At 38.3% G+C, this 24,584-nt stretch overlaps 2 protein-coding genes and 1 pseudogene across 3 annotated transcripts in view; 2 read left to right on the top strand and 1 right to left on the bottom strand.

Annotated features, from left to right (window-relative positions):
- Positions 1-59: 59 nt before the first annotated feature.
- LOC145485245 (SRA stem-loop-interacting RNA-binding protein, mitochondrial-like) lies at positions 60-11,334 on the top strand. The gene is made up of 4 exons (XM_081463951.1): positions 60-141; positions 5,432-5,490; positions 6,238-6,342; positions 10,007-11,334. The coding sequence occupies exons 1-4, from the start codon at positions 81-83 to the stop codon at positions 10,079-10,081; spliced, it is 300 nt and encodes a 99-aa protein (XP_081320077.1). The 5' UTR covers positions 60-80; the 3' UTR covers positions 10,082-11,334.
- A 50-nt stretch (positions 11,335-11,384) lies between these two features.
- LOC145485148 (carbohydrate sulfotransferase 1-like) lies at positions 11,385-14,120 on the bottom strand. Its single transcript, XM_081463840.1, has one exon. The coding sequence runs from the start codon at positions 13,044-13,046 to the stop codon at positions 11,688-11,690; it is 1,359 nt and encodes a 452-aa protein (XP_081319966.1). The 5' UTR covers positions 13,047-14,120; the 3' UTR covers positions 11,385-11,687.
- A 279-nt stretch (positions 14,121-14,399) lies between these two features.
- Positions 14,400-24,584, top strand: part of LOC145485097 (uncharacterized) — a 51,755-nt pseudogene continuing 41,570 nt past the window's right edge. The window contains exons 1-2 of the transcript XR_014049143.1: positions 14,400-15,246; positions 15,341-15,407. The product of XR_014049143.1 is annotated as an uncharacterized LOC145485097 (transcript). The remainder of the gene's footprint in view (positions 15,247-15,340; positions 15,408-24,584) is intronic.

Raw genomic sequence — 24,584 nt, 5'->3', positions numbered from 1 at the left:
CCAAAGACAAAGTTCAAAGCCAGCAGTATCTCCCATAAGTAGTTCCCACTCTCCTCTCCAAATTTACTCTGAAATTCAAGATGGCGTCAAATCGTGGTGCTCAACTTTTCGTTGCAAGACTTCCGTGGACAGTTTGCAGAGGTACGTAATGGTCACTTACTATTACTCCTTGGCGTAAAGTAAACAATTTTGCTAAGTCTCTGCGTTGACTAAATTCACAACTAACTAAATTCACAACTTTTTGTAGTGTCAACGTGATCCGAAATTTTATAAAGCCTACAGTTTAGAAGCTTAAGCTTAATTATTCAGCGAGCGTAATTCGGAGTTTTAAACTCACAGGCGTCATTGAAATGAGACTTCCACTTCTCTAAGGTCCCGACATAAATTTTTCTCACTGGAAACAGTCACGCAAGTGTCACAAACACCTGTGAAAACAGCAAAACTAGAATGACGTAATCTTGATATGGTTGACGAGTGGTTGGCCGTGCGGAGCACATGGTGTTTGCACTTTTTTGATAAGCGTTGTAAATCGATTGAAAATCATCATTTGGAACTTTCTTTTAATATCCATAGATACACTAGGAGGTTCAGAAAAAAAAAAAAAATACAAATCTCCCCCATTGTGTAGTCCTTTTAATTTACTGTGGTAGGCCATAGCCTAGCTTTTGTATGGGAAAGTAGTTATTTATGAGATGCGATAAGGATTTCCACAAGCACATTTCATTGCATTTCATGGTGGGCAAAAAGCCGAGGAATGCAAGTGAACTATGACCATTTCAGTTCGATGTAAGAGAGGGGTGAATAGGCTTTCAGATCGACGGATTTGGCCTTAACCCATTGACGCCTGAATGAAATTGCGCACGACCCACCCCTAATTCCCTGGCGTTTTTTGGAATATTTCTGAGCAAGCGAAAGCACAAAAATAAACCATATGCGCAGTAACCACAGAGACAAGATCAGGTTTCAAGACATCGTTTATTCAAAGTTGAATAAATGAAGGGTCAAAATATTAAAAAATATTAGCAAAAAGAACTCAACCTAATGTGTAAAACTGATGAGAAAACAAGAAATAATATTATTTCTTTACCACGCCACAAAATGTCCCACAAAAGCTGAGAAAATTGACTTTGTGAAAATGAGTTAATTATTGACTTTGGAGGACAAAAACAAAACCAAATACAACAGAATTGAATTTCTTGTACTATAATGACTAACATTTGAGAAAACAACGAAAAATAAAAGCGAACAACTCATGTAAAAATCAATCCGAAAACAAGAAATCAAGTAATTTATTCGCTGTGCGACAAAATATTACAGCTCTGCAAAAGAAAGATGAAAGTCTTAAATCAAAAAGAGGACAAAAACAAGTGAATTATTTTGAGATCAGTCGTATTTCCACTGTGTTAAATCAGTGGCCATTTAGTTCTTTTCTCAGCGGCTCTGTAGTAGCTGAATAAGACTCCAAAAAATATTTGAACAAAGCGAATAAACTAAATAAACAAAGCACCTGGAGGTTGCTGTAAATTAAATATGCAGAAATCCAGCGTGCAAGTTACTGTTCACTTTTAAAACCTAAAATTCCCAAATATAGGTAACCAAATAAAAGAAATGCGAAAGGAAGTTCAATAGCAATAAATTTTCATTCAAGCTGAGACGAAGAAACCTATTTAAAAGCAAAAAATTGTTCAAAATTTCGCAGACGTGCTTCACTGCATGACCTCATGTTCAAATTATTCTTCATGCTAACGCAATAGCTTGAGTTTTTGTCATTTTAACGCCTGTGGCTTTACCAATCATTCCAAAAGTTGAGTTCAACTTCGAAGTAATAATATACATTAACATTTTTGTTTCTCAAGTCCGAAAAGCCACTTTAAACCTGCGATGTGTCATCGAAACTTACTTGAAAGTGCTCCGATCTTCATGTTTTCTTGGCGGTTGTGGGAAGAAAAACTTCTTCACCAGAAAGTTTTGAGGACTCTGTACTCCTTGATCCTCCATTCTGAGGCCACCTGAACATTGATTTGTATTTTTCCTTTCTATTTTAAAGGCCAAAGCAGTAATTTATCCGTGCTAGGAATGAAAACAAGACCTTGGAAGTTTCTTAGATTTCGCCCGCAACGTGCCATGATTACCTGCACTTTTCGAGCGCGTGATTTTAAGAAGAAAAACCGTCTTTCTAGGGCCCCTAAAGTCCTCTGAAAATATGCTCAGAAAGTCCATTCTGATTGGTTTATTTGTCCTCAAGAACAATAGAACAATAGGAGAACCAAAAAATCTTCAGGGAGGGTCAGAAAGGCAATTGTCCCCATGTGCTTTTTTTTCAGGCGGTTACGGGCGGCACAGGGAAATGGAGGAGTTTTTTGCATGGACGGTTACGGGAGGCACAGGCATCAATGGGTTAAAAAGTGCACGGATTGTGGATTTTTGTGGTAAATTGAGCAGATTCATGGATTTTGAAAACACAGTGGATTGTGGATCAGCTGTGAGTTTTGGCGCAGATTCTGGATTGTGCCTGTCTTGATGTTCAGATCTTGGGTCCTAAACCAAATTTGGATCATAGATCTTTCTTCAGCCTTGGTCAGTATGTTAATGAGTTCATCCACATTGTTTCTTTTTTTGAACCAAGATCATTTAAACTCAGATATGAGACCGTTATTGGAATTGTACTGTGTTACAGTCATCGAGCATGTTGCCTTCTTTACTAATTGTGCGAAATTAACAATGGAATTCACATTTACCAGTTTACCTTTGAACTTTTACACTTCTGTTTCTGGATGTGATTGCTGTGTTGGATTTGAACAATATTGGTGAATCGACAGATTTGGTGAAATAAAGGTACGGTTCTACGGATTTGCATACTGCTATTCACCCCCCCCCCCCCCCCCATGTAAGGTTTAATTCTTTCTCAAACTTGGCCAAATTGCAAATAATTTTTGAAGGTATTTTCCAGTCGCATCATGGATGCTTTGTAGAAGGTGGAAAGTTTTAAGAAACTTTGACTTGGACTTTACAAGGCTTACTGTATCTTACAGCAACTTTTAATTCAAAATCTGTTGTTTTGCGAGTTATCTTGAGAAGAACCCAAGTGGAGTTTTTCAAACTTACAGAATGTTCCCTCGCAATGTTTTGAGGGAATTTAAGTTCTAGAACATTTATGGTCAAAGGTCAATCATAAATGGGACTTTCCTCTTTTGCTTTGCACAACAGTGTTCTTGTGATCAAATAGGACAACGTTTACCAACATGATAAAGCACAATACGAGTGTTGGAAACCAACACTCATCCGCTCACCAGTGCAAATATGAAAAGAGTTGTCAAGTAAAAATTGTTGATCACCGCCCATTTGGCGAGTGTGATTTTCATTTTTGGCAAATTATTTAAGCTTAAATATATATACATTGATGACATTCCTTGTTATTTTCCATTTTGAAAATAAACTAAATCCATACTATAAAACTTACCACACGCTTTTTTTTTTACCTTTTTTTCTTCTTGTGAGATTCCAGACTACACGTAATTTGCCAATAAAACACAACCTATTGTTTCATAAATATCTACAAAAATTAAGAAAATACAGCTTCCTCACAATGATGATTTACATGTTTATAACAGAAACATGTGTAAAGTGAAACTGCTGGTCTCTAGTTGAGCTGGCAGTAGTAATTACTGCCAGCTCAATTATTGTGTGCACACAAGAGGAACAAGGATGATTGCTTGCTAAGAAAAAAATGTCACAAAAATTCATCAATAAAAACTGTTTAGAGAAGTAAAGTAAGTGCCTCCATTGTTGTTATCTTTGGTTTGAAAGTCTAAGTTATCAGAGTATAGTTTCTCATTGAAGGGAAAAATGTAAGTCTACCGCATGCCGACAAGTTGTTTTGATTCTCTAATGTCTTGATTCTATTAGAGATGCAAATTCAATAGACAGGTAGTGTTAGCTCTTTGTTTACATGTGGCTGATTTGGGGTTAATCTATGGAAAATGGAAATATTTCCAAGGAGTTTTAAAAGTTAATGAGAACAAGGAGCCTAGATCAGGCTGTGATCCCAACGAGGCATCTCGTCAATACCAGAAGGAAATAATTATTAAATAACTATGGTAAGAACAAAAAAGTGGCACACAAGGCAATAGACGAGTGTGTCACTGATCATGTTCTTACCACAGTTTGATGTCCCCTGTGATTTATTACTGCACAGACGCACAGCAACATGGAATCTATTTGTTTTATATAATAAAGAAGCGTACTTTTTTTTATTTCATAATCTTTCAACATAACTTGAAAGTTGGGCTTTTGTCTACTTTGAAAAACATGATAATAGCAATTTGATGTCATCTATGGTCTATACAAAATGAAGCAAACTGATTGGTTGCCATGTGTAGCAAAGAATTGTGATTCGTTTAAGGAAATCACACCACTGTCAACCTTAAATTAAGCATTGCTTTTCATGGAATGAAAACTTACAGCAAAATTAGGATTGAGCTGCAAAATTCACAAATCTTATGCAAAAATAATGCTGGAAAAGTCAAGTCAGTTTTTGTCATCAGAGCACCCCTGTGAGCCGAAAAACCTGGATGTTACATGTACCTTGAATATTGCAAGAGTTGAAAAAGCTGCTCAGAAAACTTGCAGTTGTGGTCAACATCAACACAGGTGTCGGAAGCCATTCCATTAGATTGTTGAATAAAAGGAGTGTTAGTGATGGTGGAAATTTGTGTCCTCTGTGGTTGGTGATCATTAAGTGTGTTTGATATAGTGTCTGAGACAATTTCTACATGTAGCTGTGATACAGACAGTCGTGAGCTGTAGTGAGCTATATTTCACTCGTTACTCTGCCCTGAAACGGACTGGAACATTCGCCTGGAAAAGCGAGGTTATAGTGTTTATTGTGATGTTTCTTTCCTAACACCAATCTGAGCAAACAATATTATTTTGAGACTGAGAAAAGGTGGACTTTTTAATTGCAGTAATCTCATAAACATTTTGCTTATTGGGTTTGTTAAATTCAAGGCAAAGCAATGGCTTCTTTCCTTGAAATAAAAGACTAATTTTGTGTTTGGTTTAGTCTCGCTTGACTGCTGACTGAGAATGTTCAAATATTTTTGCCGATTCATTTTCTATAAGAGAAACATCTTTTTCGTCCTTATTCCTGCTTCCTGTACCTGTTTACAGCCTTGGCAAGACTTCATCCTACCTTATCCTTTGCCCAGTCACATAAAATATTATCTAAATTCTCAAAACGTTCTGCCATTTTAAAAACAGAAGGAAAATGTTTGTTGTAATGATGTCATCTGTGTGTCTGACCTCTAATAGATCATAGTTGAGAACCAATCAAAATGCAAGAATTTGACTTGTTATATAATACATATTATTTTGGTAATCACACTTCATGACGTTTATTGATGAATTTGTTCTGTGCATACATTTTATACAGACACCCTGAGGGAGCACTTTCAACAGTTTGGGAAAGTTACATTTTCACTGGTTGCTTTTGTGAGTAGTTAATATTTCTATTAAAGAGTGCTTTAGAAATACAACAGCAACTAAAAACTAACGATACAATGTTCTGACATTTTGGCCACCTCTTGATGCAAATTATCAAGGAATGAATAAAAGAGCAAGTTCAGAAGAGTTAAGACCTGTAGATTTGCATAAATGAAGTTAAGTTAAATATTAGATACTTAAGCGCAGATCGAATCTGTTTGCACATTTAAACATTGTCTTAATTGTTTGATGTACAGCATTTCGTTAATTTAACAGTCAAATTTTTTCCTGCATTTTTTCAACATTTTGAAGCAACTAAGGAGGTCCTCAGGGACTGCACCCGCATGGTCTTTATCGTAATGTTAACATAAATTTGTTGGTCATACTTCTGGACATCTGCATGCACATGTGATTGGCCATGACAACATGTATTCTTCTGTGCATAAACAGTATGATAAAGACCACGTGGGCATGAGGTCGTCAGGTTGCCAAAAGGTCGAACATTGTATTGTTAGTTCTTACTTGCCTGTATATAAATGTTTATATTGTTTTTTTATTATTATTATTCTTTGCTTAACTTATTTTAATCTGTTTCTTGTTGTTACTTACGACTTAAAATGGAGTCAACATTGCAAAAGAAACAAAATTAAATTACGTAGCTCAAGAAGCCTCTGTTTTAGGAGTACGTGGATGAATATTTTCTGTAACAACACATAACTGGTTTAATTGAAATGTATGTAATAACTTGATCCACAGGATTATAACAGTGGAAGATCTAAAAGATTCGGATTTGTTGAATTTGAATCGCCTGAGTCCCACAAGAGGGCACTAGAACAGCAGCACATTATAAATGGAGCAAAGGTGCGAACAATTCAAAGCTAAGAACATACTGCCACATCATACTGTAAACTATATGCAAGTAATGCAATGCTTTCTCAAGGAATACTGACAATTATTCCACAAGTGCACATTGGATATGGGATGGTAGATAGCCAACGAGGCATGTTGCACCAAGTTGGGTACAATCATCTCAATGATATCCAACAAGCATGAGTGGAATAATTAATTATAGAAAAATAGAGTTAAAAATGCCCCTAAAATGCAGCAGACTTAACTAAAAAAAAATAAGATGCCCCAAAAAATCTCACTCGTTTGCTTACCATATTCGTAGAGCATGGTATAATGGCTCATAACCCATGATGGCTCAGCCTGTAAAAACTCCAGTGATCCAATTTTTAATAACATGGAATATTCCATGAGTCAGTTGTATTTTCTCGGTAAAAGGTTTGTGCGTATGCCGAGAAAATACAAGTGACATGAGAGATATTCCATGGTACACGTGTACCACTTGAAAGCATTACATAACTATTAAATAAATTGTATTTTATATGTACCATGCCAGCATAGAAAATACAGTGACCAACATAACCAATGCACCATGCATGCAGTGCATGGTGGGAAGGCTAGGTGTAATACTGTTGAGTGTAGAAGTGATTTCCTAGTGTGTTCTAAATATTGTATGAATTTCCACTTGCATGGTATGAATTATTTTCTATTGTAGCTGGAGTTTAGTTGAATCTAACATGTGCTCTCATTGGTTGATTTACGGCCACATGAAAATAGCTAAATCTAAATGCCTTCTGGCAGGCAACTATTGAGCAATAATTTGTTGCCCGCTCTCCACTAACCATAGGTTACTTTTACTACTTCTTGCCTTATTACCTAGCACTAAACTCCAGCTATAAAGTAAAACACTTAATCCTATCTATAACAAAATTCTCAATCATGATTGGTTCTCTGCACGCCTATTTGTCACGTAATCGGTGCGCGATTATATGGGTGTCCAATTACAGGTGTCTAATGTGAACAATTTGTAATTGGATACCTGTAATTGGATACCTACGTGATTCGCACATCAATTACGTACGCTTTTATGGCTTCCTTCGCAATGTTTCGTCCAGTTTTCAAAACTTAGGATAAGCGCTACAGACGTTTACGCTCCAAAGAAGTTCTCATACATGTACAACATTTTTAATTAGGAAATTTGTTATAGATACGATTAATTAGTAACTGCATCTCGTGTTGGACAATTCAAAGAATAATCGCGCTCGTCCGATTTTAAAATTACTTGCGCGATTTCTTCCTGAATTGTACTCCACTTGCTCCAATTACTATTACTAATTAGTGGTCCCTTGGGAAACAGTTACGTTTGTTTTCCCTTGAATCTTGATGTTCCCCGAGACGAAGTCGAGAGATACATCAAGATTCAAGGGAAAGCGAAAGCAGCTGTTTTCCTCAGGGCCAGTAGTTAAGTTTATAATATACACTACTGATTATTTCCACTTCATAGCAAGTATAGACTGCAAGCAATCTCTCTCTTCCTCGAAAATCCGTGGGAAGAACGCAAAACAAGTAAACGTGCGAACGTTGCTGTGGGCGTGACGTGCGAGCGGCGATGCCGCAAGTCGCCAGTAGCGCGGGCGTCAGAGGTTTCTCTCGTCTTCCGACGCCCACGCTACTAGCGGCTCGTGGCATCGCCGCTCGCGCGTCACACCCACAGTCACGCTCGCACGCTTACTTTTGCATTCTTCTCCACGGATTTTCGAGAAAAAGATAGACTGCTCATAAGTCAGAAGCGTATCACCTAGTCTAGGTGATATGCTTCTGTCGCAGTCTATAGCAAGTAACTTGCAACTGTGCATTGGAATCAACCATCTGGCTGATGCTTAAAGTGACCAGGAGTATAAACTTTATTCATAAACAACCATCCTACAGATTTTTGTTTGGTTTTGAAAGAAATTTTTGCTTCATTGTCTCATTACCAGTAACTGCAAAGTATAATATTATAATTATGATAAATTTTTTCCTATTGCACTAATTAGTGACTAATGGATCCAAGGTTATGACTTCAAATATAAGACTTTGGGAAATTACAGCCTAACCTTACACAGCTTGCTTTCATGAATGTTTTGCCAAAACTGCAGTGATTATAACTTCTAAAAAGCAGAAATTATTTGACCTTAAAATTACATTTACTAAGTTGTCTTGAACGGATTAACGAATGTCTTGCCAAAACTGAAATGATTATAACTTCTCAAGAGTAGAAATTACAATATATGACCTTAAAACTACATTTAATAAGTTGTCTTGAGCAGATGAACGAATGTCTTGCCAAAAATGAAATCATTATATCTTCTCAAGAGCGGAAATTGTATGGCCTGAAAACTACATGTAGTAAGTTCTTGAACAAATGAAAGAACGAACGAAATAGTTCTAGCTATATAACAAAATTAATACCATGCCATAGAAAATTCATACCATCGGAACACAAGAAAGGCATTGGTAATTACCTAATTAATTATTGATTAATTAATTGATTAATTAATCGCCTAATTAATTAATTAATTTTATGTACCCACGATACACAGAGGAGTTCGAGACTCGGTTAAAAGTGAACGTGCCGAAACAAGAAAGAAAGATTCGTCACTGGAAGTTTCCTAAATTTCTAAGTAACATTCTTTATCGAATGGAATGCACGGGTGTTTGTCTGAGCAACTACTTAATGGAAACATTTACTATAGGTTTTATAAGTTATGGATAGTGTATGAGCATTTGACTAACGATCATGAACGGTCGTGAACCATCCAACATAAATCTCGGCATCTTTTTTTGCTCTTTTGAGGTTTACTGGGCTTTAAGGATATATATTATAAGAATATCGAAGCCGAAATTTGCGAAATTTCAAGAATATTTTAACATTACACCTGCGGCTTTGATTTCTCAAGAATATAATTTCGTGAGTTGAAAATTTGTAAACACAATAAAATCATATCATGTGTCAAATAAGGCTTGATTCCCTGCAGTCTGGGTTACAACATTACTTCAACGCCATCAAAGATGTCACACGCTATAATGTAAGAATATTCACTCGAATATTTTCAATCTAAAATCGACAGAAAAATAAAGAATATTCAGTCTGGGCCGGAAATAAAAACAATGTAACAACGTTCAAACTTTTCAAATAATACACTTTATTATTATCGAAAGCGTTTTGTACTGTATCCTTTTCAAATGAATTTTTGCTTTCCGACACAGAAAATGTTTACGACCATTTTAGTCGACAACTTACGGACACGACGGCGACAGGTCACCGACGGATTTCCGACAGTCAGTTAACTGGACGAATAGCCAACTGTCGGACAACTGTCGTCCAGTTTAGTCTGAAAAAAATCAGGATAACGGTTGATCGGCTGTTGGCCGGCAAACCGCTATCATTCGACTGAGAAACGACGGACAATATCTTTTGGCAGCTGTTCTCCATTTTGCCGAGATGTCAACTACGTAATAGTGGTAGTAGACTTGATGATCTTCTAAATTCTCACCACATTCCTGCCTCTTAATATTCTTGTTTAGAAAGGAGAAAGTAGCTAGCTGTTGATCGATCTTGTGAATGAAAGATCTACATTGGCACTTTCTCGTCTTGCCAGTCTCCAAGTTAAGTTTTGTGTTTTGTTCCCTTCTACAGGTTTTTGTTCAATTAAGGCAGAGTGAGGAAAAGAACCCACGCGGCCGACGACACGAAGATTTTACTGAAGTGTGACAAGTTACTTTTTTTCGCCGTGTGCAGCATTTCTTGTTTTGTTGTTGTTGTTGTTCTGTAACAACCGAGGATCCTTCAACTGCTCAGAAGCCTTTAACAAGAACAATTAAAACCTTATATTAAGCCGTGTTTGAAATCATTTTGGCCCGCGTCAATCACAAGAAGTGTTGGCGACTATTCTGCGGGTACATAAAGGGGCTCTGATTTATTCAGTGAACATTTCGTTGGCTCGATAGACTGTACCTACTTGTAACTAAACTACTGCTGACACTGCACAGGCCCAGCTCAGGGAGGGTTTTATGGAAATTGCTTGCGTTTAAACTAAGAATAGAAACCAGCTTTATACAATCTAAGAAGCGGAAAAATCAAATAATATGCGGCCAACAAAAGATTGTTTGATAAGTCTCTTTATTGAAAGCTTGCACCAAACTTGTTTTAGTAGCATTTCACACGCAAAACATAAGCTATGGAAGCATTCATTTCCTCTTTATAAGGATGCAAAGTCTAGCCTTGCGGTTAGAACAGTGACTTAAAGGAGCTCGTCACGGTATTTTGAGTTACTTTGGCCGCGCACAAATTACCTGTAATTTAAAGGAAACCCAAAAATAATAGTTTACTAAGATAGAAAAACACCAAAGAGATAACATTAAACCATAAAGAAACAAGGATGGTTAAGGATGGACAAGATTGACTCGGATTACAAACGACGAATTCGTCGTTTGTAATCCGAGTCAATCTTGTCCATCCTTAACCATCCTTGTTGCCTAATGGTTTATTATTATCTCCTCGGTGTTTTTCTATCCTAGTAAACTACTATTTTCAGGCTTCCTTTAATTAGTTTAGAATACCTTAAAACCTCACTATGCCTCAGTATTCAAACATGAACACGTTTCATACTTCGCATGAGTCTCGTGTTCCAGTCGCACGCTTCGGACCACTAGCGTGTTGTCTGACTGAACTACACGGCAGCGTATATTACCTGCATAAAATCCGTTCTTGACGACGCGAGACATCTTTGGCTGTGAAAAATGTGACATAACTTTCGTATTCATAGCGTGCGATTCTCGAAAATTAGAGCATACTTGACGTGTTCATTAGTATTCGAAGACGTTCACGTCAGAAGTGGCGTCGTGCATCTCGTGTTCCAGTCGCAAACTCTCGAACAACTGAGAGTATTCGAAAATGTTCAAGTCATAAATGATTGCTATATCTTCGAAGAACATCTAATGCAACATTAATCTACCAAAACGTGGCCCGTATGATTTATCGAACACTTCGAGTCATTCAAGAGTATTAAATTCCTATAGGATATTCCAGGTGTATTTCGAGTCAGCCGTAATCGAATACGTCAGAACATTGCGGCATACGCGGCGTGCGCCGATCCGTATTGGAGCGAATTCGGGCCCGAATATTTGGCTTTTCGTGCAGTGGAACTTGAAACATTTAGGCTAAACTGTTTAAGATGCGTAAACCTTGACGTAGCTCCTTTAAGTAGTTCTGTCTAGCCTCGAAGAACTAATGTTTTTTTGCGTTTGTTGTTCTCTGTAATAGCTTTGGCATTTTTGCTTTCTTCGTGAATGACCAAGTACTAGCATGAGATAAAGAATTAATCTGTCAGTGGAAAGGAGACCATCCTCAACTCGTCCTCGTCTTCAACAATTTTGTAGCCGAGTAGATTCATGACTTCGTAGCATTCAGTTTCGATCAAGCGTACAATTGAGTAAGGCACCTGGGTACGCCACGTTTGAACAGAATCAGTCAGATTCTCCGCGCTGTAAGTATACTGACGATAAATGGAGTTTGCAAAAGAAGGGGAGACAAATCCTTCGTGCAGAGTGCGGTCAATCCACACTCGAACGTTTTGTGCGATGCTGATTCCTACAAACTGGTACAGTTGCTCGGCGATCTGATGCGGATTGGTCGCCAAGTCTTCGTATCTTAGCAACGTGTAACGCCCACGCAGCCAAGCCGGTGCGCTGACCGCGTACTTGATGTTGCGCAGCATATCACGGCATAACGATTGCGCGTGATCACGCACCGATTTTACCGTCCAGTTTTCATGGGAATCGTGCAGAACGCGCGTGTTTAAAACCGCGCGTGGGTCTCGCACTAAATGAACTACTTTGAGTGAGTAGTCCGCGGGGCCCTCGTTGTCCATGAGATAAGATAGTTTATGAATAGATTTCACGCGAATTGTTTTGACTACCGTGTGTTTGTGTAACCGGCAAATCGCCGAGGCTGATTGTGGCCTTAGTGGCGTACATTTACGAATGCTATAATGCGGAGTGTTGTAGTTCTCAGGGCATAAAGGCGGTGAAGACAGAGCCCGGCTTGAGAGGCGATGTCGCAGCGAGCTGTACTGAAACGATAAAAAATCCGTGTAATACGAAAGCTCCATGAAGTTGCAATGAAAGATGCCGTTTAACAGATGGGTTACCATCGTGTCGTAAACGCTCTCGGGACGATTGTCTCGATAGTAATCCAGAGATTGTAAAGGTTCGTAAAGATAAAACACTTGAAGATGTTGATTTAGTAGTTCTCCGAGAAAAGCGCTCCCAGACGCAGTATCCGAAATAATGAGGATGTTTTGTCGCATTTTACTACCATATTTACTAGCTAACGAATCAAGTTCCATAAATTTGTTCAGTCTCTCGTACATCTCTAGCTTTTTCCGTAATGAGGTGATTTCGTCGTGCAATTTGGAACAATTTTTGTCTTGTTTAACATTAGTTTCCGAGTTGTTTGTGTCCCTGGTGAAATCTTGATCTCCGCATTCATCAGAAATGTACGTTTTTAACTCGTCCGTGGTCGCCGAACTTTGAAGCTGCCGGTTTCGTAGACACATTGCTTCCAAATTGTCGTTTCTTGTGAAAATAAAGATGGCGCACATGACGAAAAAAACGACCAGCCAAATAGGAGGGGGAATCACTCTTCTTGGCAAAATATTTTGAAGAGAACGAAACATTCTCTTAAAATCCCGCAATCTGGTTTCGAAAGCACCATTTCAGTCTACTCATACCGCTCGGTCGTGCTTGTAATTTCTTTTGAAATCCTCTTTACATTGCCAGTGGCTGAATTCATGGTAGATCTTTCACCGGGGTTCCGCTTTTAACTCACAGTAGCTGCCCGCCGAAAATTCATTCTTCGTCTTCTTGACAACGAACCCGAGAACCAGCAAACTCCTCAGATATCCGTGTCACAATTTACAAACAACAAAAAAATGTTCGGTAGAAATACCAAGAGAGGTACCCGTATTCGCCAGTCAACCTTTCACTTCTACCAGCCAGTTTTTACGTCTTCTATTTAACCATATATGGAGTGGATAAATTATTCACGTGACCCTGCTATATGGCGCTCTCTTAGAGGCAATGAAGCGGTGAGTATTTTAAGGACTATTATTTCCCAACACAACAAAACTCGGTTGAAAATCGTTGCTTTGCTTTGCTCTCGTGGTGCCGTGTTTCTAAACAATTGCTTGTTGCTCTGGCTTGGTGTTGACAGAAAATATTTTCGTAGTGAAAGCGAAATATTTTGCCTCCCTTTAATAGCCAGCTTGTCGGTACCTGTGCTTTCAGCAATTTTTTTTATGTCACAGTTTAGTTCTTACAACGTCATCAAGTTACTTAACGAGGTTTTGATTTTTCTCGGAGCCTTATTTGTGATCCCAACTGTTTGTTTTCGTCCGCGGCTACTGAATCAATTAGTTCCTCATTCTCTAATTGAATTTCAACTTTTTCGTCTGGATCACTGCCTTTCTAAAAACAAACATTTTCATGAGCAAAAACAATCCATGAACCCGGGCGTTCAAATAACTATCCTTTATGAATACATGTGTATTCGCGTGTCCGTGATGCTAGCCAGTTTAGACTCAAACTGAACTGTAGAATTTTCCTATAGGTGCTTAACGTTAAATAAAAACTCAAATCCTTAAAATGACAAACCTGTCTTTGTGAATCTTTACAGTCAAAGTGTAAAAGGTCTTTTCCATGTACCACGTGATTGCTGTCGCGATTAACAGATCTCATTGTCCATTGCTTCCCCGGCCCGTGAACATAACAACAGCCAGTAAGGCACTTTATACTGTACTATCATAATTTTGCTATCTTGGAAATTGAAACTCTGTCTGTTAGAAAAGAAGAATTAATATGTCAAACAATCGCAACCCTTTCCTTCAACGCCGGCCATCTTGGCGTGATAGCACATGCGCAGTTTTACCAAATTTCATTTATGGCGCGAAAATACGTGGTCACTTGGCAAGAAAATCGGTATTTTGCACCTTTTCCATGTTTTATACCCAGTTCGCAGTCGGTAGGCCGCATTTAGTCGGCAGTCCGCGTTTTATACCTGAGTCCGTGTTTCATACCAAGTCCGTAACACTTATTATTATATCTCTCAGTTACTACGCGCTCTGTGCTTGGTCAATGTAGCGGGCCGTACTCTACTGTATAATGTAACAAGCAAAAGTTTAAAACTTTCTTTTACTTTAAATTGTGTCAGTTGAAACGTGCTAACGACTTAACAACGATTTTGCTTTCGATGTACGTCAGAAATTTGAAGCCGTTCCGGCTGCATGAATAGAAATCGTTCCCGAACCCGCCAGACACACAGGATACACAGTAGAGATACAACAAATATCTTTCTAACCTCGTCTTCTCGGTCCGTACTGTAAGTTACGGATCCTCGTTTTTTCCCCGTCGATTTATGGCCTGCGTGCTCTTGATTAGTCATTTGACCAAGTTTGATGCTTTTAGGATGAACAGAGACCAAGTTATAGACCTTGAACCATGTTTCAAGGTCTTTTAGTTGGTCTCTGCTTACCCTAAAAAAGCATCAAACTTGGTCAAATGACTAATCAAGCGCACGCGGAGACGAAAATGACTAATCATTCTCGTCCCCATTGCCTTTTTCGCTTCTCTTAACCGGCGGGCGAAACGGGCTATTGGACGAGAATGACGTTGTCAGTATATCGATTGGTTAAAATTTGAAACTCGCCCCAGTTCCCTGCGCAATTTCGGTATGGCCTATTTATTGCCTGTCTGAGTGTCATGCATTGCACAAGCGTCACGCATCAGTTAGGTTAATCCTCTCTTGGATATTTCGTATAGCATTTGTCATCCATTTTTGTCGTCCATCTTATCAACAATTTTCACCTTCAGTCGATCAAGGTACAGTCTGTAGTTCAATTAATGTCTTTAAAGATAAATTAGCAGAAAATTTCATTTTCGTTTGAGGTAATGCGATAATTTTTCCTGTTTACAGCACGAGCTTCTACAGCCCGTTTGCAATCGCCGGATTCTGTCGACGTTATTGCAACAGTCTGTTCAAGGTATGTTATTAAATGGGTTCTCTCTTCTTATTTGTATCTGACTACTTTAACGAAGTTTAGTGAAAATTAGTTTTATAACCACCATCAAACAGCGTAATCATCTAGAAATCTTCTGTCAGTTCAGAGTTTGCTTTCCACATTGCCACGATTAAACATTGCGACTTCGCCAGTTTGTACATTTACGTCGAAAAGATCGTAACGCTGACGAAGAAAACTAAGAAAATGCTTAGCTCAACAAGATAGGCCGCTCGGCGTAAGGAAAGCTTTCGATCTCACTTTTTAGACATTTTCGCCTTCGTTGTTGTTTTCGCTTACCGAAGCACTTTCAGTTTCGTAACATACTCCTTGAGATGATTAGCGGATATAACGAGCACTGAGTGCTGCGTTTTCATATTCAAAGCTTGGCATTAGGCTCGGCACTCTTTTATATTCAACTTTTTACGCATTTCGCAACAGTCAGGGTAAGAACAAGTACTGTGTTATTGACCATTGAGGATGAACAAGAGATTGTATGCTTATTCAAGCGTAGGAAATAAACAGAGAGTTTTATTTAAAGCTCTTAGGAAGCTTAAAACCACGCGGATTTAACATAAAGTTTAACTACAAGTGCCTCTAACCCCCCAAAATGTTTTTTACTAGAGATATCTTCGTATGGAGTCACGAAAAATGCCGCAAAAGCGAAATAGTGAGATTTGCGACGTCATTCCAGACATTCTCTACTTCCGCATAACCATAATCCTTTGCGCCTTGGGGGGGTTACCGAATGTAAACAAAATGGCGTCGCGAACTGTCAAGGACGAGGCGAGTTTAAGACTTCCAAAAATCTTCAAGAATATTTCAAATTTGACTAAACCATAAATAAAGCAAATATGTAACATCTTATCTATGGATTTCGAGGAGTCAATCGGGAAAAAAATGCTCTGGTCAACATTGTATGCAGTGCTTTGAAATTTCAACGTCTGGACACTCGCAAGACTCTTCAAGTTCCTACACCAATGTACCTTCGCTTGTAGAAGTTAAAAGACTGGCAGAAAAGTCTAGATGGCGTCCGTCTGGTGATGGAAGAATCCGTAGTGACAGAGTTTTAATCGGAGCTGGAGCTACAATCAGCAAGCAGTTAGAAAATATAAAACGCTTCGTGTTTGGGAGCACAAGCAAGCTACGGGAATTCACCCAGTAAAGTAAGTCTATAATTCTTCTGATATTGTATTTATAAAAGTCTGCATATTAATTTATGATTTTTTTGATTTTAGAATTCATCTGCTACGAAATCACAAATATGTTTGGGATGTCAGAGGGAGCTATAATCCTTCGTTCTCGACAGACAATGAGGAAATCAAAGTCATGTACTTGGTGCTCGAAACTTCCACTTACATGCACTGTTGGGTATGCTATAATATTTCGAAGATAACGTCTTAACATAGCCATGGAATTGCTTAGTTCTTTAACTAATAGCTTGTTAAATTTTGTTTTTCAGTTTGAGAGGGGATTGCAGCCATAATGGAGCATTGATGTTTGTACTGTGTGATATTGATGGTGAGGGAAAGTAGCAATTACCATCAGATCCCAAGTGTACTGATTTGCTATGTTCTTGGTGAGACCCTAAAGGTAATTAAAAAAAAATATTAACTGGAAAATACACAGTATGCATTATTTAAGGACCCATATGTTTTGCATGTCTACAAGGTGCAAAGGTCGAACCAGTCCTGGTGGGTTCGGGCACGATGTTGGTGTACAGTTGCATAGCAAAAACGGTCTCACACTAGCTTTCTTATTATTTCTTGTCATTCTTAAAGCCAGTGGTCGTAAAACTTCGCAGAATTAAACTTCCATCTATGTGCACCTCAAAAAGTGAAATTTTCTGTCTGAAAAAGATTTATAAGAAGAACAATAACCAAATTCCGAAAACAGGACAGGCAAAAAGTACTGTTTTTCCCCATTTTTTGACCCAAACATAAAGTGCATTATTATAAGTTTTAAATTCTTAGTGTAAACAATTCAATTCAAGAAGGTATTTCCAAAGTGCACCTAAATTTTGCTTTAAAGTGGTGGGACTCTTTCATTTGTGGTTGTATTTGTCAAAAAAATATGTTTAAAAAACTAGCATGAGACCACGTTTTTAATTTCAAAACTTTGTCATTTTATCGTGCCTTTGTTTGCACGTTTTGAGCACTTATTTCCTTTTTTGCCTTTTGCGTGGATTTTCCATTTTGCCAATCGTGCCTCAGGCATTGTGCATCTTTTTTTGCCTTTCAGGCCTGTGCTATTTTTACGACTTTGTTGTTTTGCTAATTTTGCCTTCTGGGTGCTTTTGCTGCTTGATCTAACGCATTTTGCTTCACTGACGAACAACACTGTAATAAAGGTTGGAGTACGCGAGCAGTGCAAAGTACTGACAAAAAGCCAAAGTGAGCATTTTGTGATACTTTTAGTGATGTTATTTTCATAGGCAAATGCTCAGTTAAGATTGGACGTTATCCTCGCCAATCCTTCCGCAAAGTTGGCGAACAACACCGTAATAAAGGTCAACCAAGACATCGATGTTTTTGTTTTGTTTCCCTTCATGTGGAAACCGTTCAATCCCAGTCTAACTCGTCCATCCATTTCCTTATTTGGACATAACTTGGGCTTGTCAATAACAAAATGACCACGATGAATAGGAAAATGGACAAGAAGATGCAGGGAAGATGCTTGCTTAGTGGGTGTAAAAAGAAATAAAAAAAGACAGAAGATGATTTGTTCAGTCATTTTCTCAAGATCGCTGTGCTGGACAAAAATTGGACAAATGTGTATTTAAAGTGACATCGTTTCCAAATCCTTGGTAAGCACTCTGATAGTGTAACTTACTAGCATGTGGCGTTCTCTTATTATAGTTTGCGTTCTGGAGAATGCCTTTCTTCATTTTTGTGATTCCATTTTTGTGATTCGAAAGAGCTCGTTTAACAATAACTTGCAATGCTCTGCCTTACGAAACCTGTAATATGGTTGAGGAAGCTTACGTTTGGAATTGAACCAACTCAGTTTGCTCAGTGGACTCGGAATAAAGGCAAAATAAGCAAAAAACCAACAGGGTACGATTTTTTTGCTGGCGTGAAAGGCAAAAGCAAAAACCACCAAAAGGAGTAACGTGCGCGATTTTGGCAGAAAGCAAAATTTGCCAAAAAGGCAAAAATGGCAAATCATGCCTGCAATGAGCACGATAAGAGTAGCGTAAAATATGGCCCGATGTGTTACACTACTTGCGAAGTTTAGAATGGAGAGTATGTATGATTTTGACTCCTTACAAGAAAGGCACAAGCGCTTTTTAGATGTAGCTAAGATGGAAGGAAACTACATGAAAATTGCTACAAGATGGTGCGCATTTGAAGAGAAAGAAAATTAATAACCTGTGAATTACAGTATTTTTAAAATAAATTTTCATCCCATTTTTGCTAATTTTGATTTGTGCACCAACATCGTGTGCAAGGCCTGGTAGAGGATATAAACATCTACATCTCCAAAGCTAAGTTCAGCAAGAAACCTCCTGGCTCATACGAAAGTGAAGCCTTCTCCAGCAGTGACAGAAGAACATTATGGCATTGATTATCTCACCAAACTGAACATTGAGCAATATAAGATGAACTTAAAGAGAAACATTTATCTTGCAAATCAAGGCAATTCATTACCATTAATATATCAAGTAATATTCTGACAGGCTTTGTGGGGAGTTCACCCTCCAGAGGGTGGATTTTGATTAAAAAAAATGGAATGTCTGTATACTACTATGTGTAACCAGGGTTGGCTATTTACAACACTAATTGTTTTTTGTTTCATTCAAATTGGTTTATTCAGAATAATTTATTTGTGCCTACATGTAATTTTGATTTTGATGAAAGTTAATAATATTAGTGTTTTTTTAGAATTGCAACGTGAAGAGATCGGTCAGGAGATTTGGAGAGGAGAATGGCCCAGTTTTTGGAGATCTGGGTACAGAAGCACTTCAAAACTACAGTCGAACCTCCGGTTTCGACCACCTCTCCTCAGCAACCAGTTTTCCAAAATACCAGAAGTTTCCAAGTCAAATCACTATATCTTGAACCTCTAGTACCCAAGCACCTCTGGTAAGTGACCACGACCACGACCACTTTTAAAGCTTCAAGTTTGAAGTCTTATTTTGTTTTTAACCTCCCGCAATAGAGTCCTAAAGTGATGACGTCACAAAAATAACATTTTTGAAATTATGGGATATGATGTCATATTCTTATAGAGCATCCTCAAAGATGCCCTTCCCAAAAATTAGCTCTGAATTGCAATTCCCGATAGAGATATAAGGGATCAGAGTTTGATAGCATCCCATACAAACCCTTCAAAATTTGTTTCAGGTCCTTTAGTTTAGAACTGACTCAAAATTAGAGACATTTATATGGGGCAGTACCAAATTTTCATCCTTCATATTTCGGCTGGGAATCACAATTGAGAGGTAATATTTGGCAAGGACCCTTTTTTTATGGACACTCTATTCGAAAATGGCGCCAAATCCCATAATTTCTCAAATTTATTTTTTTCGTGACGTCACACTTTAGGACTCTATTGACCACTTGACAGATAATAGAGCGGAAATTGATAATAATGTGTGGTAACATTATCACATTCCTGGGTAGTACAAGAGACGGAAATTTTTCAATGGGAAGCACCAGATTTTATCTCGAAATTGACTTTTTACATGAATAAAATGTGAAACATGGGGTAAATCTCTGCAGTTACAACAATTATGCTAATGAGGCAAAATTTGGATGCATTATGGTATAAGCTCTCGTAAGGGACAACCTCCCGTAAGTGACCACCAAGGCTTGACATTTTAAGTGGTCGCTTAAAATGGGAGGTTCGACTGTATTGAAAAAGTTACTAACAGTGTATTTCAGAAAATATCTTCAACAACCACAGGGAATCTTTTGGTCAAATCAAATCACCAAGCCCCTGGGAATTCTATGTTCTCGTACTGCATACATGGAGTATAAGAAATACATGGTTTCAAGTAAAATATGAAGAAGCTAGTCATAAAAGGGGATAAGTGACGATTTTGGTTGTTTTTCTTTTTTCTTGCTCCAAATTAGCTGAATTTTTGCATGTGGTCTTCAATGTAATAGAAAAACGTGTTCCTGTATTTTTGCCGCTGGTTTTTGCTTCGCTTTATAAAGACGCCGCTAGGAAAACCGAGTGGTTTTTTGCATACGCAATATCCTGAAAACGAAGCAAGGTTTAGCGCAAAAACTACGGGACGTTGCTAAACATACCTAAACAAAACTCTATGCGAAATTTGGAGCGTTTTCGACAAAGTTCACTTTTGATTAAAATACCTAACGCCCTTTTCCCGCCGAGGCTGCAAATAAACGAAGCCGGGCCTTTGTTATGATAAACAGAGCCGATCCTTTGTTATAATAACCAAGCCAAGCCTTTGTTATAAGTCGAAGTCTCGCCTCGGTTTATCATAACAAAGGATCGGCCCGCCGCGACCGCAGGGACTTTGATCTCACTTAGAAAGCAGCAAAATGTCAATTTCACGCAACGTATAAGCTCAAAAATGTTGATTTTAGGTCAAAAAAGGTTTAAATGTTGATTTCACGTTAACGCGTGACGGCAAGGATGTTGGTTTCACTTAGAAACAAGCAAAATGTCAATTTCACGCAACGCATAAGCTCAATGATGTTGATTTCAGGTCTAAATAGTTTAAAATGTTGATTTCGCGTTAACGCGTGACGGCAAGGATGTTGGTTTCACTTAGAAACCAGCAAAATGTCAATTTCACGCAGCGCATAAGCTCAATGATGTTGATTTCAGGTCTAAATAGGTTAAAATGTTGATTTCGCGCTAACGCGTGACGGCAAGGAGGTTGATTTCTCTTAGAAACCAGCAAAATGTCAATTCCACGCGACGTATAAGCTCAAAAATGTTGCTTTTAGGCCAAAAAAGGTTTAAATGTTGATTTCACGTTGACGCGTGACGGCAAGGATGTTGGTTTCACTTAGAAACTAGCAAAATGTCAATTTTACGCAGCGCATAAGCTCGATGATGTTGATTTCAGGTCTAAATAGGTTAAAATGTTGATTTCGCGTTAACGCGTGACGGCAAGGAGGTTGATTTCTCTTAGAAACCAGCAAAATGTCAATTCCACGCAACGTATAAGCTCAAAAATGTTGCTTTTAGGCCAAAAAAGGTTTAAATGTTGATTTCACGTTGACGCGTGACGGCAAGGATGTTGGTTTCACTTAGAAACTAGCAAAATGTCAATTTTACGCAGCGCATTAGCTCGATGATGTTGATTTCAGGTCTAAATAGGTTAAAATGTTGATTTCGCGTTAACGCGTGACGGCAAGGAGGTTGATTTCTCTTAGAAACCAGCAAAATGTCAATTCCACGCAACGTATAAGCTCAAAAATGTTGCTTTTAGGTCAAAAAAGGTTTAAATGTTGATTTCACGTTGACGCGTGACGGCAAGGATGTTGGTTTCACTTAGAAACTAGCAAAATGTCAATTTTACGCAGCGCATAAGCTCGATGATGTTGATTTCAGGTCTAAATAGGTTAAAATGTTAATTTGACCTTAACGCGTGACGGCAAGGATGTTGGTTTCACTTAGAAAACAGCAAAATGGTAGGAGCCCATGATGGGCTCCTGAAAATGGTAATTTCACGCAACGTATAAGCTCAAAAATGCTGATTTCAGGTCAAAAAAAGGTGTAAATAAAAATAAAATGAAACAAATAAACATTTCAATAAACACTTTTTCAAATACGACAACGTCTTCAATGGCTAAAAAATCACGAGATAAAACATAGTTTTCGACAAACGCGATCGTAGCTTGATGTCACGCACCGCCATAACTTCCAAGTTCAAAATGCGCTGGTACCTCTTATGCCTGATGAGGATAACAACTTTGGCGGCTGTTTAGTTTTGGATTTAAGAATTTGATGACTCGACGTGAAAACGCTCTATAAATAGGGCTGACAGATTAACAGATTAACCCTTCTGCGCAACGTACGGGTCTCCATACATCTGCATGTCCCCTGATCCCAGAAGCTCAAAACACTACAAATCATGCCGATTTGAAATAAAATCAACGCAAACTGGATCACAGATCTGTTACAATCGATCGCCACTTGCTGGCCATTATTATGTTTAAATCTAGTTACCAGTTCGAGAAACGTCCGCAGAACGTAATCGCAATGCATGCCGGGAAGGGTCTTTACACCTCGTGCGCGGGAAGACATGGCGGTCGATACAAGACAAATTTTATCACTCTAAAACCAGTTCTCGCTTTCCAAACTTTGACGCTAGCAACGCTTGGCAAATGGGCCACAACTCACCAGAGGGTATTTTTCTTGGGCAAGAACTGCTCTTGGACTTTGCTACCTGGCTCGATCTGACTTCGAACGCCGATAACACGATTACGGTATATCAGCTGCCTTCGAAGTTTCAGAACACATTTTGATTCTTTAAAACGTGCTGATGACTTACGGGTTTATCGAGGCTTTATGATGCCTCTCAACCACCAGGTAGGCACACAAGGTACTTAAAACAATGCTTAAGATATTAGTTGACAGAGCTCTAATGCGGCACATCTCTTTTTTGTTTGATGGCATTTCGTTTGACGCTCGATCGATTCACGTGTTGTGTTCACGTCACAATAACCGGTGTAAACAATCCGTTCCCAGATTTCCGCTCTATATGCTGTGGGATTTGGTTTTGACTTCATACACTATAAACAGTCCGCCTGTTTGCTGTTCAACAAACAAACTCCTAAAGACATGGCTAGGAAAAGCCAAGTTTTTGCCTACGTTTTAACTCGAAAACAAAGCAAAAACCAGCGACAAAAATACAGAACCACATTTTTCTATTACATTGAAGACCACATGCAAAACTTCAGCCAATTTGGAGCAAGAAAAAAGAAAAGCAACCAAAATCGTCACTTATCCCCTTTTATGACTAGCTTCTTCATATATTTTCTTCAATTTCTGCAATCAACAGAGAAATCAAGCTAGAAGCAGTTCAGCCATGGAATATATGGAATTTAGGTCAGGTATGGAGTTTTTGATTTTATAAGGCCTACTCATTACAGCGTTTGTCTCAGACCGACACACGTTTATTGCAGCCTACATGAAGAAGTCATGGACCAAAATTACACATTTCTTTGCCATATGGCATTTGAAGAAAAGTAAGTTTAACTATTATGTTTAAGACTAAGTGTAAACCTTTAAAAGTGATGAACTATAGTGTATGAGTTGAGCACTATGGATCAGGAGTGGTTCTAACTACAAGGACGATAATTTATTTGGAACAGTGAGTAATCGCTTAATGATATTTAATGGTAATTATTTCTGTGACTTGATTGCAAAATGTCACTGCTTTAGCATCAGATTACACTGTACTAAAACCATTGAAACAGACATCAGTCTATCTGCAGGCGTAAACAACTGCACTCTATTGGTTACTTATGAACTAGTAGTTTCATTCACCACATCATTCAATAGCTACACAACATTTCATTTCTCCTTTCTTTCACCCTAGAAATAAGGAATGTACTGTTAAAACTTTGCAAGGAACAGGGTTGTGAATGTATAGCTAAATGGACAAAGCCTTGCGAGGATCATTTGTGCTGGGGTGCCAATTCTGCATTCAATGGAAAAGGAATGGTCATCTGGGCCAAGTTCAAGTCCTTCATGAGTTACATTGTCAGCTGTCACTCACAGCTTTCTGACCCATTGTTTAATAAGTGCTTTCATTGTGTAATCCAATCAAGGAAATGGTTTACAGTTGGTATGTACTGTGACTGAATTACATTGTAGCAATAGTAGTACAACCCTTAAGACAAACAATTCACCAAGGCATTGATAATTTGCAATCTTGACAAAAAATATACAGATATATTATGGTGCAATGTTATACATGTATGGTAGTGTAACACTCTTTTATGACTGTAGTTCACATTTAAGCCGCATAAACTATTGAACTCGACCTGCCACTTTCGCGCATGTATGTGTTATTCCTAAGATCTATCCCACGATGCTTTGCCAGGTCACAGGCAGCCCAGTGGACACTACAACCCCTCTTTTCCTTGGACTAAATAACGCATATACAAGGCAGCAAATTTTAACTTGATTGAAATAAATGTTTGAACATTTGATCTGGAAGTCCATCTAAGA

Source organism: Orbicella franksi, chromosome 4 (genome assembly GCF_964199315.1).
Source record: "Orbicella franksi chromosome 4, jaOrbFran1.1, whole genome shotgun sequence".
Lineage (NCBI taxonomy): Eukaryota > Metazoa > Cnidaria > Anthozoa > Scleractinia > Merulinidae > Orbicella > Orbicella franksi.
The sequence above is the reverse complement of the archived record's forward strand: the minus strand, read 5'-3'. Positions and strand labels throughout refer to the sequence as shown.

Coding starts and splice junctions, on each gene's coding strand:
- LOC145485245 (XM_081463951.1), top strand. CDS start 81: ATGGCGTCAAATCGTGGTGCTCAACTTTTCGTTGCAAGACTTCCGTGG. Junction 142..5,431: donor TCCGTGGACAGTTTGCAGAG/GTACGTAATGGT, acceptor CATTTTATACAG/ACACCCTGAGGGAGCACTTT. Junction 6,343..10,006: donor ACATTATAAATGGAGCAAAG/GTGCGAACAATT, acceptor TCCCTTCTACAG/GTTTTTGTTCAATTAAGGCA.
- LOC145485148 (XM_081463840.1), bottom strand. CDS start 13,046: ATGTTTCGTTCTCTTCAAAATATTTTGCCAAGAAGAGTGATTCCCCCT.